General features: G+C 54.8%; 1 protein-coding gene across 7 annotated transcripts in view; it reads left to right on the top strand.

The window, feature by feature from the left end:
- Positions 1-15,189, top strand: part of IKBKG (inhibitor of nuclear factor kappa B kinase regulatory subunit gamma) — a 21,640-nt gene extending 6,451 nt beyond the window's left edge. For 5 of the 7 annotated variants that reach the window (XM_043895513.1, XM_043895511.1, XM_043895512.1 and 2 more), the window contains exons 2-10: positions 1,746-1,947; positions 3,715-3,926; positions 9,001-9,119; positions 11,218-11,370; positions 12,173-12,269; positions 13,296-13,439; positions 13,697-13,839; positions 14,014-14,075; positions 14,319-15,189. In XM_043895513.1, coding sequence (XP_043751448.1) covers positions 1,761-1,947; positions 3,715-3,926; positions 9,001-9,119; positions 11,218-11,370; positions 12,173-12,269; positions 13,296-13,439; positions 13,697-13,839; positions 14,014-14,075; positions 14,319-14,461 — 1,260 coding nt within the window. In that variant the 5' untranslated portion in view covers positions 1,746-1,760 and the 3' untranslated portion in view covers positions 14,462-15,189. The remainder of the gene's footprint in view (positions 1-1,745; positions 1,948-3,714; positions 3,927-9,000; positions 9,120-11,217; positions 11,371-12,172; positions 12,270-13,295; positions 13,440-13,696; positions 13,840-14,013; positions 14,076-14,318) is intronic. The other 2 variants (XM_043895509.1, XM_043895510.1) reach the window with 2 other exon arrangements.

The following is a 15,189-nucleotide window of genomic DNA, read 5'->3' as shown; positions in this document are numbered from 1 at the left end:
AATAGATTCTAAGATACATTTTCACAGGATTTCCTGATGGATCCGACATGAGTTGTGAGAGATAGATGGGACTCAAGAAGGACTTGAAGGTTTTGTTCTGCTGACTAGAGCATGGGTTAGCCATCTACTGGTAACAAAGAAGGCCATGAATGGAACTGGCCTCTGGGGATGATCAGGAGTGTAGTTTTACCGAGGTTAGTTTTGAAAGGATGACTAGATATCCAAGTGGAGATCTGGAATTTGATGTGTGAGTTGGGAGTTCAGGAAAGAGTTCTGATTTGGGGCATCATCAGCGTTAAGATGAGGGCTACAGTTTTGAGTCTGGATGGAATTAGTATTGGAGTGACTGAAGTTAGAGAAAAGGTCCCAGGACAGAGCCCTGGGGCACAACCACATGAAGGGCTGGGTTGATGAGGATGGGCCAGTGAAAGAGCCTGAGAGGGAGCAGCCAGTGAGGTAGGCGGGAAACCAGGAGAGTGGGCTGTTCTGCAATCAGGGATCAGTGATCCATCAGATACTGCCAGTGGGTTAGTAAGGTGTTTAGTGAAGCATCAGTGTAATAGTGAAATGTCCAAGTTCGTTTGGTGTTCTAGTCTCTGGCTGCAGCTCAGGCCCTACTCCTGGAAACTTCTCTTGGGATTAGCTTCCTCTTCATGTAGCCAGTCTTCTTGGGCAGGACTTAAAAGGGCTCCAGGTTGATGCTGTCTGGTGTAGACTCCCTCTCTGTACTCCAGGTCACAAGAGAACACAAATGGCTCAGGCTTTCTCTGCCTCCCTGCCTTCATCTGTGAGTCCAGGCCCTGCTTTCAGATGTCTCAGTACACATCAAATACGGGATGATCCACTTCAGCCCCTCTGTTCCAAAGAACACTCACCAGGCTCCAAGTGATCTCTGTGAAGACCCTCTTACTTGTCTATGGATTTCCTAGGGTTGCTGTAAGAGATGGCCACGAGCGGGGGCAGGGGCTTAAAACAACAGAAGTTTATCCTTTCCTGGCTCTGGAAACCAAGAGCCTGAGGTCAAGGTGTTGGTAAGGCCATGCTTCCTTCGGAGGCTCCAGGGCAGGGTCCTTTGGGCTTTGTCCAGCCTCTGGGGGCTCCAGGGGTCCCTGGGCTTGTGGCCACATCCCTCCTGTCTCTGCCTCTATTTTCATGTGGCGTCTCCTCTGTGTCTGTGTCTCTCCTCTTCTGTGTCTCATAAGGACATTTGTTGGATTTAGGGCCTTTCTCATCCAGGATTATCTTATCTCCAGATCCTTAATTTTATCGCATCTGCAAAGACCCTTTTCTGCAGTTCACAGTCACAGGTTCTGGGTGTCAGGACATGGACATACTTTATTGGGGGTCATCATTCAACTCACTATACTAGGTGAGGGGCCACTCACCTCCACTCATGCTTGGAAGTGTGTGTATGGGGGGGTAGGATTTCCAGCACACCGACATATCCCTCCAAAACCAATTTTCTCTGTGATTTCTCCTCTCTGGTGATGTTCTTAACTTCAGCTTACAGTTTACAAGCAGTGCTGAACCATTACCTTTCCAAGCCCCACAGAAGAGCCTGCACCTCCCTTTGGAATGGGATTATGTGCTACCTCTTAGACCAGAAAGCCCATGTTAGCATCTCTTTCCACTTGCCAGCATGCTCATATTCTGCTTGAAGTGTGACGCCAGGACTCCTCATCCTGCAGGGTAGGAGAATTCTGCATAGGTCTCTTCATATCCTCCCCCTGCTAACTCTCTTTCAGGCCCTGACGTGTTGGATGAGCAGGCCCCCCTGGAAGAGTCCACTGTGTGAGATGGTGCAGCCGAGTGGTGGCCCAGCAGGGGACCAGGACATGCTGGGTGAAGAGTCTTCTCTGGGGAAGCCAACCATGCTCCACGTGCCTTCAGAGCAGGGCACCCCTGAGACCTTCCAGCGCTGTCTGGAGGAGAATCAAGAGCTCCGAGGTGAGGGCGACAGCAGGTGGGCAGAGTCAAATGTCTGGGGAGCAGGTCCTGCTGGAGGATTGACCCTACTCACCCAGTGCCTCTGCATTTTCTGGGACTGGGTTGGGCAGGCGCCTGAGAGCCAGTTCGTGGCTCTGGCTTAGCCAGCCTCCTCCTTCGTTTCCCTTGGGGTTCTCTGGAAGTGGCTCTTAGCTACAGAGTGCCATCCAGAATGTTTAGAGTCAGGACCAACACTGAGGAGGGGAGGGGATGTGATGGGAAGGGCAGGGCAGTGCAGAACCAGGGACGGGCAGAGGGAGAAGCTGGGCTGCCCCCTCTCCAAGGAGCTCTGGAGCTGAGGTGACCTTTCTGGGTTGTCCCTGTCGGGCCAAGACCGCCAGGCCCCTGTGCTTCCGTACTGATCAGCCATTGTTGTTATTCGGTCGCTCAGTCATGTGTCTGACTCTCTGTGACCCCGTGAACAGAAGCATCAAACAGTATCCTGGAAAGGGGTGTGGCTATCTGAGGAAGGGTGCGGCTATCTGGAAGGGGCGTGGTCTGCTCTGGGCTAGGCAGGGGCTTCCTAGGAAGGGCCCTTGGGTGCTTTGGGGAAGGGACGTCCGGGTCACTGTGGGTGGAGCATGAGCCTCTCAATCGCCCCCCCCTCCCCCGCAGTTAAGACAACCAACAATATCCCTCAGATGTCGTTAAATATGTTTCTGTGTTGGGGCCACATTGAGCTGGCAGCCAGGTTTGGGGCAGGGAGACAGCTCACTCTCCACAGCTACATGTGTGGTCTGAGCTCATCCCCAGGACAGTGGGGGCCGGTGGGGGTACTGTGGGCCTGAGGCAGGAAGTCCTGTCTCAGATCATTTGCTCCCTTGCAGGGCTGGAGTCTCACAGGGACAGTGGTGCGTAGAAGATGGCTCTGGAGCCAGGCTCAGGAGCCATTGCAGTTCTAGCTAAAGAATGTTCCATCAGTAGGCCTATTTAGCTCGTCGGGTTCTGACCAGAGAGGGGGCCCCCTCTAATCCAGTTCTGTGGTGGCTAGCACCTTCACAAGCCATGGATCCATTTTGTCAGTACCCATGGTGGGCTGCTGCCTGGGGCTGTCCCCGGGTGGGTGGCCCTCCTTTCCTCAGCCCTTGCTGACTGCCCGGGAAGAGGAGGACAAAGTGGTTCTTGAAGCTGTCTCATGCACCAGGCACTTTGGCTGCTTTTCCATGTTATCTGTCCTGTCTCTGTGAGATGGGGATGCTTGTCCCCATTGAATGTATACATGAGGATGGTGAGGCTCAGAGAACTCACTTGCTCCCAGACTTCTGGCCCTGCCCCCCCCAAGACCTCCCTCAGTCTGGGGCCAGCAGAGCTCAGGGAAGTTTGCCCCCAGTCTGATCCCGAAGGCAGTGACCCAGGGGCCTGCTCTGACCCACACAGAAGGCAGATGAGTTTCAGAGTCACTTACAAAGAACAGAGAAACTGACATTTGACTTTTTTTTTTTTTTGCCACACTGTGCGGCTTGTCGGACCTCAGTTCCCTGACCAGGAATTGAACCCGGGCCAGGGCAGTAAAAGCACTGGATCCCAACCATGAGGCCACTAGGGACTCCTTGACACGTGCTTTTAAGTGAAGGTCTCATGGACACTGGGGGCATGTCATTTGTGCAGCTGACCTTGAAAGTGACTGGCAAAACAAGGGAGCATTGGGGAGTCATCCCAGTGGGGGAGTCCTTGGGGTGGTGGGGGGCCGCAGGCCCTGGGCTCACCTGGCCCCAGCCATCTTTGCAGACGCCATCCGCCAGAGCAACCAGATGCTGCGCGAGCGCTGTGAGGAGCTGCAACGTTTCCAGGGCAGCCAGAGGGAGGAGAAGGCCTTCCTCATGCAGAAGTTCCAGGAGGCCCGGGACTTGGTGGTGAGGCTGAGCCTGGAGAAGCGTGAACTGCGCCAGCAGAGGGAGCAGGCCCTGAAGGAGGTGGAGTGCCTGAAGACATGCCAGCAGGTAGGGACCTGGCCGCCTGCCTGGGGGTGCCGGGGTAGGGGGCTCCTGGAGTTGGGGAAAGCTGTTGTCCTCCCAGTTATGGCATTAGGGTGAGCCGCTGGCTGGGATACGGGTTGAAATCAGCAAAGCTAAAGGAACGTAGGGCAAGTCCAGGAGAGACGGGGCCATGCATGACAGTGTGCCCTCTGGGGACTTGTGGCGGGGGGGTCACTCCTGGAGGCTTGGGGCGCCTGCATGGCTCACCTTAGGTACTTGATCTTTGGGCCCTGGAGATCAAGCTGGTATGTGTGGCCCAGGGTCCGGCCAGAAATCATGCTGCTGGCGGCGTAGACAGCCCAGCGGGGCCCTTGGGAAGTGTCTCAGGTTCCTGGGGCTACTGTAACGGAGTACCACAAACAGGGTAGTCAGAAGCCACAGAAACGTGTAGTCTGCCAGTTGTGGAGGCCGGAAGTCCATGATCCAGGCATGGACAGGTACGGTTCCTTCTGAGGGCAGGATCTGGTCCACGCCTGTCTCCTAGCCTCAGGTACTGGCTGGGAGGACTCAGTGTTCCATGGTTTGCAAACACACTGTCACGTGGCCTTCACCCCGGGTGTCTGGGCATCTTTCCTCATCTTCTTATGAAGACACAAGTGTCAAAGAGCAGCTCACCTGGCCTTTAGGTAAAGGGGTAGGAACCGGTTTTGTTTGGTAACCACTGTCAGCAGGCAAAAGCGCCAGGCACCCTTCTGATTGGCACAGGGGTGCCGGTGGTTTGAAGGGAGAGTGAGGTGGGGTCAGTGAGCAGGGTCTTGAGTGAAAACCCATGGTGGGTTGGTCAGGGTCAATGTGGTGAGGTCAGCAATGTCCGTCCCTGGGGTTAGTTCTTGGATGTTATGATTCCATCCTACTCAGAGATGGGGAGACTCAGGCCCTGTCCTTCCTGAGGATTCCGTTTCAAAGGAATGGCTCTCAGGTCCCGAGAAAGCCTCTTCTGGGTTGTTGGAGGTACACGGACATCTCAAAGGGACAGAGTAGGGGTTCACATGTGGGGAGCCTTCTTAGGAAAGACTCAGAGAGAGGGGGCTCAGTCAAATGTTGGTTGGAACAAACCGTACATTCTTTTGCCGGCCCTGTTTTCTCAGATGGGAACTGAAAAGGGAGCTGGGTCAGCCTAGGGTCGTGACCTTAGGCTGCAAGAAATCACAGTAGAACTTGCTCAAGTGTCCGAGTCTTTTGTAGTTCTCAGCAGTCACTGGATCAGAGGCCCGCCCTCCTCCAGTATGACCTCATCTTCACACCACCACATCTGCAGTGACCGTGTCTCCAGATCAGATGCCATTGACACGTACTGCGGGTTAGTTTAGCTTAGTTCAGTCACTCAGTTGTTTCCGACTCTTTGCGACCCCATGAGTTGCAGCACACCAGGCCTCCCTGTCCATCACCAATTCCCAGAGTTTACTCAAAACTCATGTCCATTGAGTCAGTGATGCCATCCAACCATCTCATCCTCTGTCGTCCCCTTCTCCTTCTGCCTTCAATCTTTCCCAGCATCAGGGTCTTTTCCAGTGAGTCAGTTCTTCGCATCAGGTGGCCAAAGTATTGGAGTTTCAGCTTCAGCATCAGTCCTTGCAATGAACATTCAGGACTGATTTCCTTTAGGCTGGACTGGTTGGATCTCCTAGCAGTCCAAGGGACTCTCAAGAGTCTTTTCCAACATCATAGTTCAAAAGCATCAATTCTTCGGCGCTCAAGTTAGGCCTAATTGCAGGTTAGGCCATGGCCATACCACCTTGGGGCCACCAGTAAAGCCACTACCACCCTGAACCAGTGCAGAAGGGAGGAGGAGAAGGCTGCTGTTCTCAGAATGCCTGCAGAGCATCTGCCTGCCCTGTACTCACGGGATGGGATGCTGTCTTCACAGTAGCGATCAGAGCCACTGCCAAAGCCCTATTGGTAGCTGACAAGTCTGACAGTAGTGGGTATTGGAGAGGCCATGGCTTCATGTTGCTGCTGGAAGCATCAGTTGGTGACACTGCTTTGAAAAACCACCTGGCATTTTTTCTTCAAGTTGAAAGTTCAGGTTACCCTCACCTCGTCAGTTGTACCTCAGGTGTGTACATAAGAGAAACTCTTGCACATGGACAGCAGGTGATGGGGGTAAGATGCTAACCCTGGAGAAACCAGAATAAAACTCATATACCATAAAATTCCCCCCTTGAAAGTGTAGAATTCAGTAGTTTTTGGTATAGTCTTAGAGTTGGCCAACCATCTCTTTCCTTTATGTAGTTCCAAAACCACAAGAAGAAACCCTAGGAAGAAACAGTGTCCCCATGAGTGGTCACTCCGCAGTCCCATCCCCCCAAGCCCCAGGTACCTGCACATCTCCTGTGAGTGGAATCCTGCAATGTGTGGCTCTTGTGTCTGGCTACTTTCACTCAGCATCATGTTTTTGAGGTTCATCCATGCTGTAGTTTGTCCAAGTACCTCATTTCACTTTATGGCTGGATGATATTCCAGTATAGAGAGAGACTACGTATTTTTTTATTCAGTCTTCATTTGATGGACATGTAGGTCATTTCCATTCTGACTGTTAGGAGTAATGCTGCTATGAACATTCCTGTGCCGACATGAGTTTTCATTTCTTTCAGGTAGATACCTAGGATTTTACCCATTTTTTAGAACCAGATTCCAGACACCGTGTGATTTCTTCCATAAAAAGTTCCATGTGGATCTCTAAGAAATGACTTTGAAAGAAACATAACCACAACAGCACTGTCACACGTAAAATAGTACCATTACCTGCTGCTGCTGCTGCTGCTAAGTCACTTCAGTCATGTCCAACTCTGTGCGACCCCATAGACGGCAGCCCACCAGGCTACCCCGTCCCTGGGATTCTCCAGGCCAGAACACTGGAGTGGGTTGCCATTTCCAGTGCATGAGAGTGAAAAGTGAAAGTGAAGTCGCTCAGTCGTGTCCGACTCTTAGCGACCTCATGGACTGCAGCCTACCAGGCTCCTCTGTCCATGGGATTTTCCAGGCAAGAGTACTGGAGTGGGGTGCCATTGCCTTCTCCGACCTGCTAAGTGTCATCAAATAGATTCTAAGATACATCTTGACAGGATTTCCTGATGTATCCGACATGAGCTGTGAGAGATAGATGGGACTCAAGAAAGACTTGAAGGTTTTGTCCTGCCAACTAGATCATGGGTTAGCCATCTACTGGTAACAAGGAAGGCCATGAGTGGAACTGGCCTCTGGGGATGATCAGGAGTGTAGTTTTACCGAGGTTAGTTTTGAGAGGATGACTAGATAGCCAAATGGAGATATTCATCTAACAGGACAGGTGGTGTGGGCTATTTGCACTCTTAGGTGGGGAAGGCCTCACTAAGTTGCCGTCGAGTAAGCCTGGAAGACAGTGAGGACATGAGCCATATGGATATCTGGGGAAAGACTGTTTTAGAGGAGAGGAAAGTATGTGCAAAGGTCCTGAGGCAGGAGCATACCTGTAATGTTCAGGGAAGACTAAAGAGGCAAGCATAGCTGGGGCAGAATGGAGAGGGGCTGAGGAGGTAGTCATGGTGGGGACAAGTCATGTGGGATTAGTAAGCCAGTGGAAGGATTCAGGCTTTGATCCTGAGTGTGACAGGAACCGGGGGAGGGAGCTGTGCTATGTGGATTCCTCTGGAGTGTGGGGGATATTATGGATTGTTATGTTTCCCCCAAAGAAATGTCCATATCCTAAACCCTAGTACCTCAGAATGTGACCTTAGTTAAACATGAGGTCTTTGCAGATATAACCAAGTTAAGGTGAGGACACAGTAGCTGAGGATGGGTTTAAATCCAATGACTGGTGTCCTTAGAAGAGAAACAGACTCACAGGGAAGATGGTCACATGATGATGGAGGCAGAGATGGAGTGATGCAGCTACAGCTGATGAATACCAAGGACCGCTGGCCACCCCCAGAAGTCAAGGCAGTGGCCTGGAGCTGATCCTTCCCCGAAGTCCTCAGAACGATCCAGCACTGCTGACACCTTGCTCTTGGGCTCCTGGCCTCTAGAAAGCAATCTGTTCCTGTTATCTTAACCGCCTGCCAAATTTGTGGTCTTTTTGGGTAGCCCTGGGGAACTCCTACAGCCACAGGGGTGGAACTGGGAGCCTGAGCAAGCTTATTGCAGCCTACCAGCAAGGGGCTCTCAGGCTGGGCCCAGTGGTGGGCTGCAGTGTGGGCGTTAATCCATAGGGTCTGCCCATGGGCTTCAAGGTGGAGAAGTTAGACAGGCAGTCAGATAGCTAAGTTGGGTTGCAAGAGACAAGTCGGTCCTGGAGGTGGGACTCTGGAAACTCTCAGCCTGTGGAGGGTACTGAAGGCCTTAAGACAGAGCAGGTCATCCTCACATGCGTGTACATGGAGAGGGTCACGGGCTCGAGACTGCCCTTGAGAAGGAATGGTGGATGGGGCTGGGTGCATGTGTGTGAGTGCATCAGTGCGCATGTGCAGGCCCCCAGGCCTGGCTGGGAGGTCTGTGTGGTGGTTGGTACTGAGGGGCGGGGAAAGCCGAGGACTGGGGCTTGACCCAGGGCTTGAGCAGGCCTCGGTCTCAGGGGACTGTAGTCTGGACAGCTTGATGAGGGGAGCTGGGCAAAGGGGAGTTGGGCCAACTCTTGCATCTTGTTGCTGTACAAGTCTTCTGGAAATGGTGTCTGTCCACATCACCTTCCAGTGGCCTGGGGCCCGTGGAGTGGAGTGTGTATCTTTGTCACTCTGTTTGAGTCTTGCCTTCCCTAGCACTGAATCTCAGAGGTGGAAAGGCTCCCACGTCCCTGCCTCTCCTTTCCCCCCATCTGCGGGGATGAGGAAGGCCTGGGAGGGGGGGCTCACAGGACGGGATCTCTTTCCACCGCTTCAGTTGCCTGGATGAGGGGGAGATGCTTCCAGAGGTGGAGGTTAGGTGAGGGGGGCTGCTGAGGGCAGCCCTCAGGAGGCCTGTCACTGTGTTTCCAGGCTTCCCCTGGGACTTGAGGGTGCAAGGGGCAAGCAGCTGGCAAGAAACCACTGCTGACAGATAGTGGCTCTTTTTTTTTTTCATGCAGCAGATGGCTGAGGACAAGGCCTCAGTGAAAGCCCAGGTGACATCCTTGCTGGGGGAGCTGCAGGAGAGCCAGAGTCGCTTGGAGGCTGCCACTAAGGAGCGCCAGGCTTTGGAGAGCAGGTGAGGTGGCAGGGAGGGTGATCCCAGTCCAAGGCCACTGCCAGGGACAACAGGACCCTTTGGGAGCCTCTGGAGATGTCCTCTGTGACAGGACACACAGGACTGGGGGTACTGGGTGTCCAGGATCTGGGTCCCAGTGCACCTGTGGGCTCTCTGATCTTCTGCTGGAGTTTGGCTTCTTTACTGAGTGGGTGTTTCTGGAGTGGCATGGAAGGGCAAGCCTGTGGGCTGCAGGGAAGCCCTCCCAGCTGAGGTTGATGACAAGGAATGGGCATACACCAGGACCCCCAAGGGCAGAAGACACAGGTCAGGGGTGAAGACCCCCACGCCTTTGGTTCCCTGTCCCCCTCCCTTGAGGGGGCCCCCAGCACGGTTACTTCACCGGCAGCAACAGAGGTCCCCCTGGAGACCTAGGGAGCCCACTCGAGACTCGGCACCGCGAGTATTATTGATGGTTGATGGCTGTCATTCACATGCCAAACTTCCCGACCCCCAGAGGAAAGCAGGTGCGCCCCATAAACCACCGTGTGGTGCCAACAGCTGAGGCACAGAGACCACCCTTATCAGTAGGGAAAGTGTCTCATCGATGTCAAGGACTCACACCAGCCTACTGCTCAGGCACCACCCCCAGGCCAGCCTTGCACACCAGCCCTTTTGTAGTTAGCGTCCTTAGGTCCTCTGGTTGCTCTCTTCTGCAGAGGGAGTTTCCTGCAAGTGAGGTTATTGGGTCAAAGGGCACGGATGTTTCTGTGGTTCTCACGCTGCCCCACTGCAGATGCCCCAGACTGATGGGTTCGGGCTACAGGGTGGCCCCAGCTCTCACAGCACGAGAGGTGATCAGGGTGCCCCGGGTGGTGTCTGGGATGCCTTCCTGAAGGCGGCTGGGGGAGCAGGCAGGAGGTAAGCACGTGTGAGTTTGCTGCCCTCTAGGAAAGAGACGGTGAGGGGGGAGGCCACTCAAGGCTGAGCCTGCTGGCTCTGGGATTGTTACATCCTGCCGTCTTCCCAGACATGCCTCTGTCACTCCATGTTGCGAAAAGGCACATGTAATTTTTAGGACACTCTGGTATCTTCTCTGCCTATCTTTTTTTCTTTGCACCTAAAAGAAGCTGCTGGAGTTGGGATGCTGTCAGTGCAGTTTTGTAACTGCTTTTGGTCCTCTAACGACCCTGGAGGGCCGTTATTCCAGCAATTATAGGCTCTTGGGTGCCTTGCTTTCCTATCACTCCACCTCCACTCCTACCCCCTTGGCTGAGCACGTACCTGCTGAGCTAGACAGCTCAGGGCAGGAGGCGTCTCCCATCGGGCCCCTGGCAGGTGGCAGTCCCATCCGATGATGGCAGTGACAGGGCTGGGTTTTGTCAGCTCACAGACGGGATCTGCGTCTGTTAGACTGGCCCAGGCGTGGAGAGATGCTGGGACCAGAGCCGATCTCCAGCAGCCCCTCGCCATCACCCTGCAGTGGGGCTGAGGCAGCCTCAGTCCAGCAGGTGGCCTGGCCGAAGCCTGGACCCAGAGTGCAGGGTGCTGTGTGGACATAGGAGACCCGGGGCGGTGGGGGGTGCTGGGCCATCAGTGCTGTGTCCCCGCAGGCAGGAAGTCGGAGGCTCTTTGGGCAGGTGTGGAGCCTGCATGGCTTCTGGAGCAGTGCCCCTTTCTTGCTCCCCCCCATTTGTTACTTCTCCCTCTCCACCTTCTAGAAATTCTATCAAGGCTGGCTGTCTCTGCTTCTTTCCTTGCAGTCCCTCCTGACCCGTCCACTAGACGGCTCTGGCCAGCACACCCAGCACCCGCCTGTTGTAACCTCATGGGCAGGTCCTGGGGCTCCTCTCCCCTGGGACCACCTCCTTCACCCCCAGAATAGCCTTCCTGGATGGCTGTCCCCAGCCCAAACCCACCCTGAGCCAGGCGCCCCACAGTCGTCCTGTCTCCCCGGCTAGCGCCCATCCCAGTGTCACCTGGAGTCCTCCCCCTTCGTCGCTCTGTGCCAGGACTGGTCCCCCGCCCTGGTGTCTGTCTCGGCACCATGTGGCGGGGGTGCTGGGCTGGCCGGTAGCCCCCCGCCCTCGGCCTGCCTGTGACCTCCGCTTCTTCGCAGGGCCCGGGCGGCCAGCGAGCAGGCCCGGCAGCTGGAGAGCGAGCGGGAGGCCCTGCAGCAGCGGCACAGCGTGCAGGTGGACCAGCTGCGCCTGCAGAACCAGAACATGGAGGCTGCCCTGCGCATGGAGCGCCAGGCCGCCTCAGAGGAGAAGTAAGTGGGCTGCTGTTGGGGGGAGCCCAACGCTGTCCCTGACCGTCGTCACACCCCAGAGAAGCGTCCTGGAGAGGGTGACATCCTTTACTCTCCCGTCCACATTCTGATTCCACCCTCTGGCCCACATATTCACAGCGTCCTGTTGAGGATCCTGCTTTATCTTTGTTGGGGTGTCTTTTGAGTCTTCTTTCATCTTAAACCATCCTCCTGCTTTTCTGGATTTTCATGAAGTTGACTTTTTTGAAGGGGACAGGACAGCTGTCTTTAGTTTTATTTTTTGCACATAAAAATACATATTCTTCTGAAAAAGAACTATGTCTTCCAGAATAAATACTTCGAGACTGACGTTGTATTACATTTTTATAAATTTCATTCGTTATTGTCTCTGGTTCACTAAAAACTGCTGGACTCTCCTGTCTCCTGCTGCTTCGGTCAGTCTGTTGTGACAGGTTTTTTATTGTTTTTCTTTTTTGTTGTTATAGTGTTTTGATTGAAGTTATTTAGTTTTTGTTGTGATATGTTTTGATTGAAGTACATGAAGAAAAGCCAACCTGACAGAGATGTGTAGTTGGACCAAAGCTCTGCTTTGTGATACACATTGCTTTCTATACTTTTTCGAAAACGTGTGATTTAAGGAAAAGGATATGAACTAGGTAGCAAAACTTGCCTCGGAGCTGACGGCTTGCAAGACCCGGAGGCACCCCGAAAGCCTCATTCTGGCCTTTGGCCTTGAGGAGAAGGAAGGGGGTGGAATTGAACGCTGTGGCTGGATCAGGACAACGTGGTTTCTTTTCCTCAGGCGGAAGCTGGCCCAGCTACAGGTGGCCTATCACCAGCTCTTCCAAGAGTATGACAACCACATCAAGAGCAGCATGGTGAGCAGTGAGCGGAACCGAGTGAGTACAGGAGAGGTGTCCTCTGGGTGTTGGGGACTGACCTGCCCCTGTCTCCTCTCCCTGCAGTCTGGGAGCTGATCCCCTCCCCCCCAGATCCGGGATATTGGAAGTCAAGGCCCTGCCTTAACAGACTCACAGAGCTAGCTTTGGAGAGGGATATTCGATTCATCCTAGAGCTTGGTCAGGGCCCTGGAGTGACAGGTCAGGCCAGACTGGGGGGAGGTGGAGATGCTTGGACTGTGTTGTTTGCTGCCCATGGTGGACTGGGGGCGGGGCTCCAGATTCTCTGCTCTGAGCAGGATCATGCTTGTCTCCATGGCTGCTTCCGCCTGCCAGGCGTCCCTTGGGAATGTTTCCGTACCAGTATTGAAGGTAGCTGGGAGCCCTGTGCCTCGTTGGTCATCATCAGACCTATCCTGAGTGTAGTTTTTAGTGATCACATTTCAAGGATATAGTTAAAACAGAAACATACCTGGAAGAGACTTATAAGGGTAAAGCCTGAAACTGGGTCACATGATGAAGAATTAGTTACAAAACCGTGGCCCTTTGACCTCAAGAGGGAAGGCTGGGTGTTTGTGTGTGTGTGTGTGTGTGTGTGTGTGCGTGTGCGTGCATCTGTGTGTGTGAGTGTGTCTCTGTGGGTGGGGCGGAGGCCCGGGCAGGAAAGGGGGTTGTGGGGCATCTGTGAGGTGGCGTCGCAGGAGGACCTATGAGACTCGGCTTAGCAGGCACGTAGTGGAGCACTAGGGCATGAGCCTGGTGCGTGTGGAGTGAGTGGCCCCTGTCCCTTGGAGTGTTGGAGGAGGACTGTACAGCTCAGGATGGAATGTCAGCCTGGGGGAGGTTGTGTCAGGTGACCCCAGCGGTTCTTTCTGGCCTCCTCTGCCTTTCCCATGCCTTGCACAGCACCCCGTCTTTGGTTCCTCTTGGTCCTCCTCCCCAGGAGCAGCAGCCGGCCCGGGGACGGCCCGGCCTCCATGGCCGGGCTGGATGAGGCTCCGTCAGCTCCCTGTCCCCCACATCTAGGGACTGCAGCTGGAAGATCTCAAGCAGCAGCTCCAGCAGGCCGAGGAGGCCCTGGTAGCCAAACAGGAAGTGATCGACAAGCTGAAGGAGGAGGCGGAACAGCACAAGATCGTGATGGAGACTGTCCCGGTGCTAAAAGCCCAGGTGAGGGCTTACCCCTGTGGCTGGCCTGCGGGGGCGCAGGCTAGGACACGAGGGCTAGGACTAGGCACGTCTCGGGCGTCATTTGGCAGTGACCTCTTAGAAAGCCTCTGAGCCCTTCGAGACGTTCCTTGAACTCGCAACGCCCTGGTGGGGACCGTCTTTGTGCTGAGGGGCTCTGTTGTCCCCTGTCTGTTCCCTGGGCCTGGCACAGAGTGGCCGATGGACAGCACACGCCACCCCTCTCTTGGTTTTGCCAGGCGGATATCTACAAGGCGGACTTCCAGGCTGAGAGGCAGGCCCGGGAGAAGCTGGCTGAGAAGAAGGAATTCCTACAAGAACAGCTGGAGCAGCTGCAGAGGGAATACAGCAGGCTGAAGACCAGCTGTCAGGAGTCAGCCAGGTGGGTGTTGGAGTACAGGCCCCACAAGCAGTGGCGCTGGGTCCTGGGCCCGTTGGGTCAAGGGGGGCTGGCCTCCCCCTCCCCGCCTTGCATCCCATCCTTCCCCCAGCCTTGTGCATGCTGGAGACGTGACCCAGATGTGTTGATTGGACGCTTTCTTTTCTTTTCTCAAAGGATTGAAGACATGAGGAAACGGCACGTTGAGGTCTCCCAGCCCCCCTTAGCCCCTGCCCCAGGTGAGCGAGCAGTGGGAGGAGGCATGATGGATCCCAATACTATGGGGGAAGAGGGAACTGGACGTGGCCCCCTTCTCCCCATCAGTACACCCGCACCCCAGGGGCAGGCCGAAAGGGGAGATGCTAGCCTTGGTGACTCAGGTGATCATAGCCCAGGTGTTGGTCCTCGCCTTGCCCCACAGTTGGTGCAGGGGGACGCACACACAAAGCCCACCCCAACTGGTGCCTGATCTCTTTCCCCAGCTCATCACTCCTTTCACCTGACCCTGCCCAGCCAGAGGAGAAGCCCCCCTGACGAGCCGCCCAACTTCTGCTGCCCCAAGTGTCAGTATCAGGCTCCTGACATGGACACCCTGCAGATACACGTCATGGAGTGCATCGAGTAGGGCTGCAGGCCGCCAGGCAGCCCAGGACTGTGCTCTCTGCTGCTTTCCTCTCCTGTCTGCCTGGGCCTGAACTAGGGGCAGCTGACACAGAGTGGGCGCCCTCTCTGAGCCCCAAGACCTAGCAACAGGGCCCCATGCTTCTACACCCTCGTCCACAGGTTCACTTCACTTAGGGCAACACGGAGCCCCAGTGTGGCTCACCACTGTGCCCTTTTGATTCGTTCTGTCTGCCTGAGCTGCTTGGCTCTGGGGTTCACACTTTTTCCACCTTTGCTGGGAAGGTCACAAGCCACAGCTGGAGCTCCTGGACACCGGCTTCCCAGGCTGAGGTGGGCAGAGCCTTCCTCCCAGCCACCTGGCCCAGTGTCCGGGGCGCAGGTCTTGTAAGCTGGGTGCTGTTCCCTTGGCAGCTGCAGCACATGGGACTGACACTGTCTGCTACTAATGGACATCGGGGTTATCGCTGTGGTACAAAATCCTTGTGCATCTCTCATACGTACCTTGGGTTGGATCCTTCAAAGCAGCACCATTGAGTATCCATGGGGCTAGACAGCGCTGGGGCCCCTACCCTGGTGTGCCTTCCTGCTCTCCCCACCGCTCTGCCATGAATGATGGGTGTCCAAGAGTGAGCTCCTCTCAGTTAAGAGTGAGCTTGACTTAGCTCTTCAGAGCTTGAAGGGTCCTTTTCAGTTCTGGTATAAATTGCCTGCTTGGATTTTTTTTACCTA

Source organism: Cervus elaphus, chromosome X, assembly GCF_910594005.1.
Source record: "Cervus elaphus chromosome X, mCerEla1.1, whole genome shotgun sequence".
Classification (NCBI taxonomy): Eukaryota; Metazoa; Chordata; class Mammalia; order Artiodactyla; family Cervidae; genus Cervus; species Cervus elaphus.
This window is presented reverse-complemented; position numbering and strand designations above follow the sequence as displayed.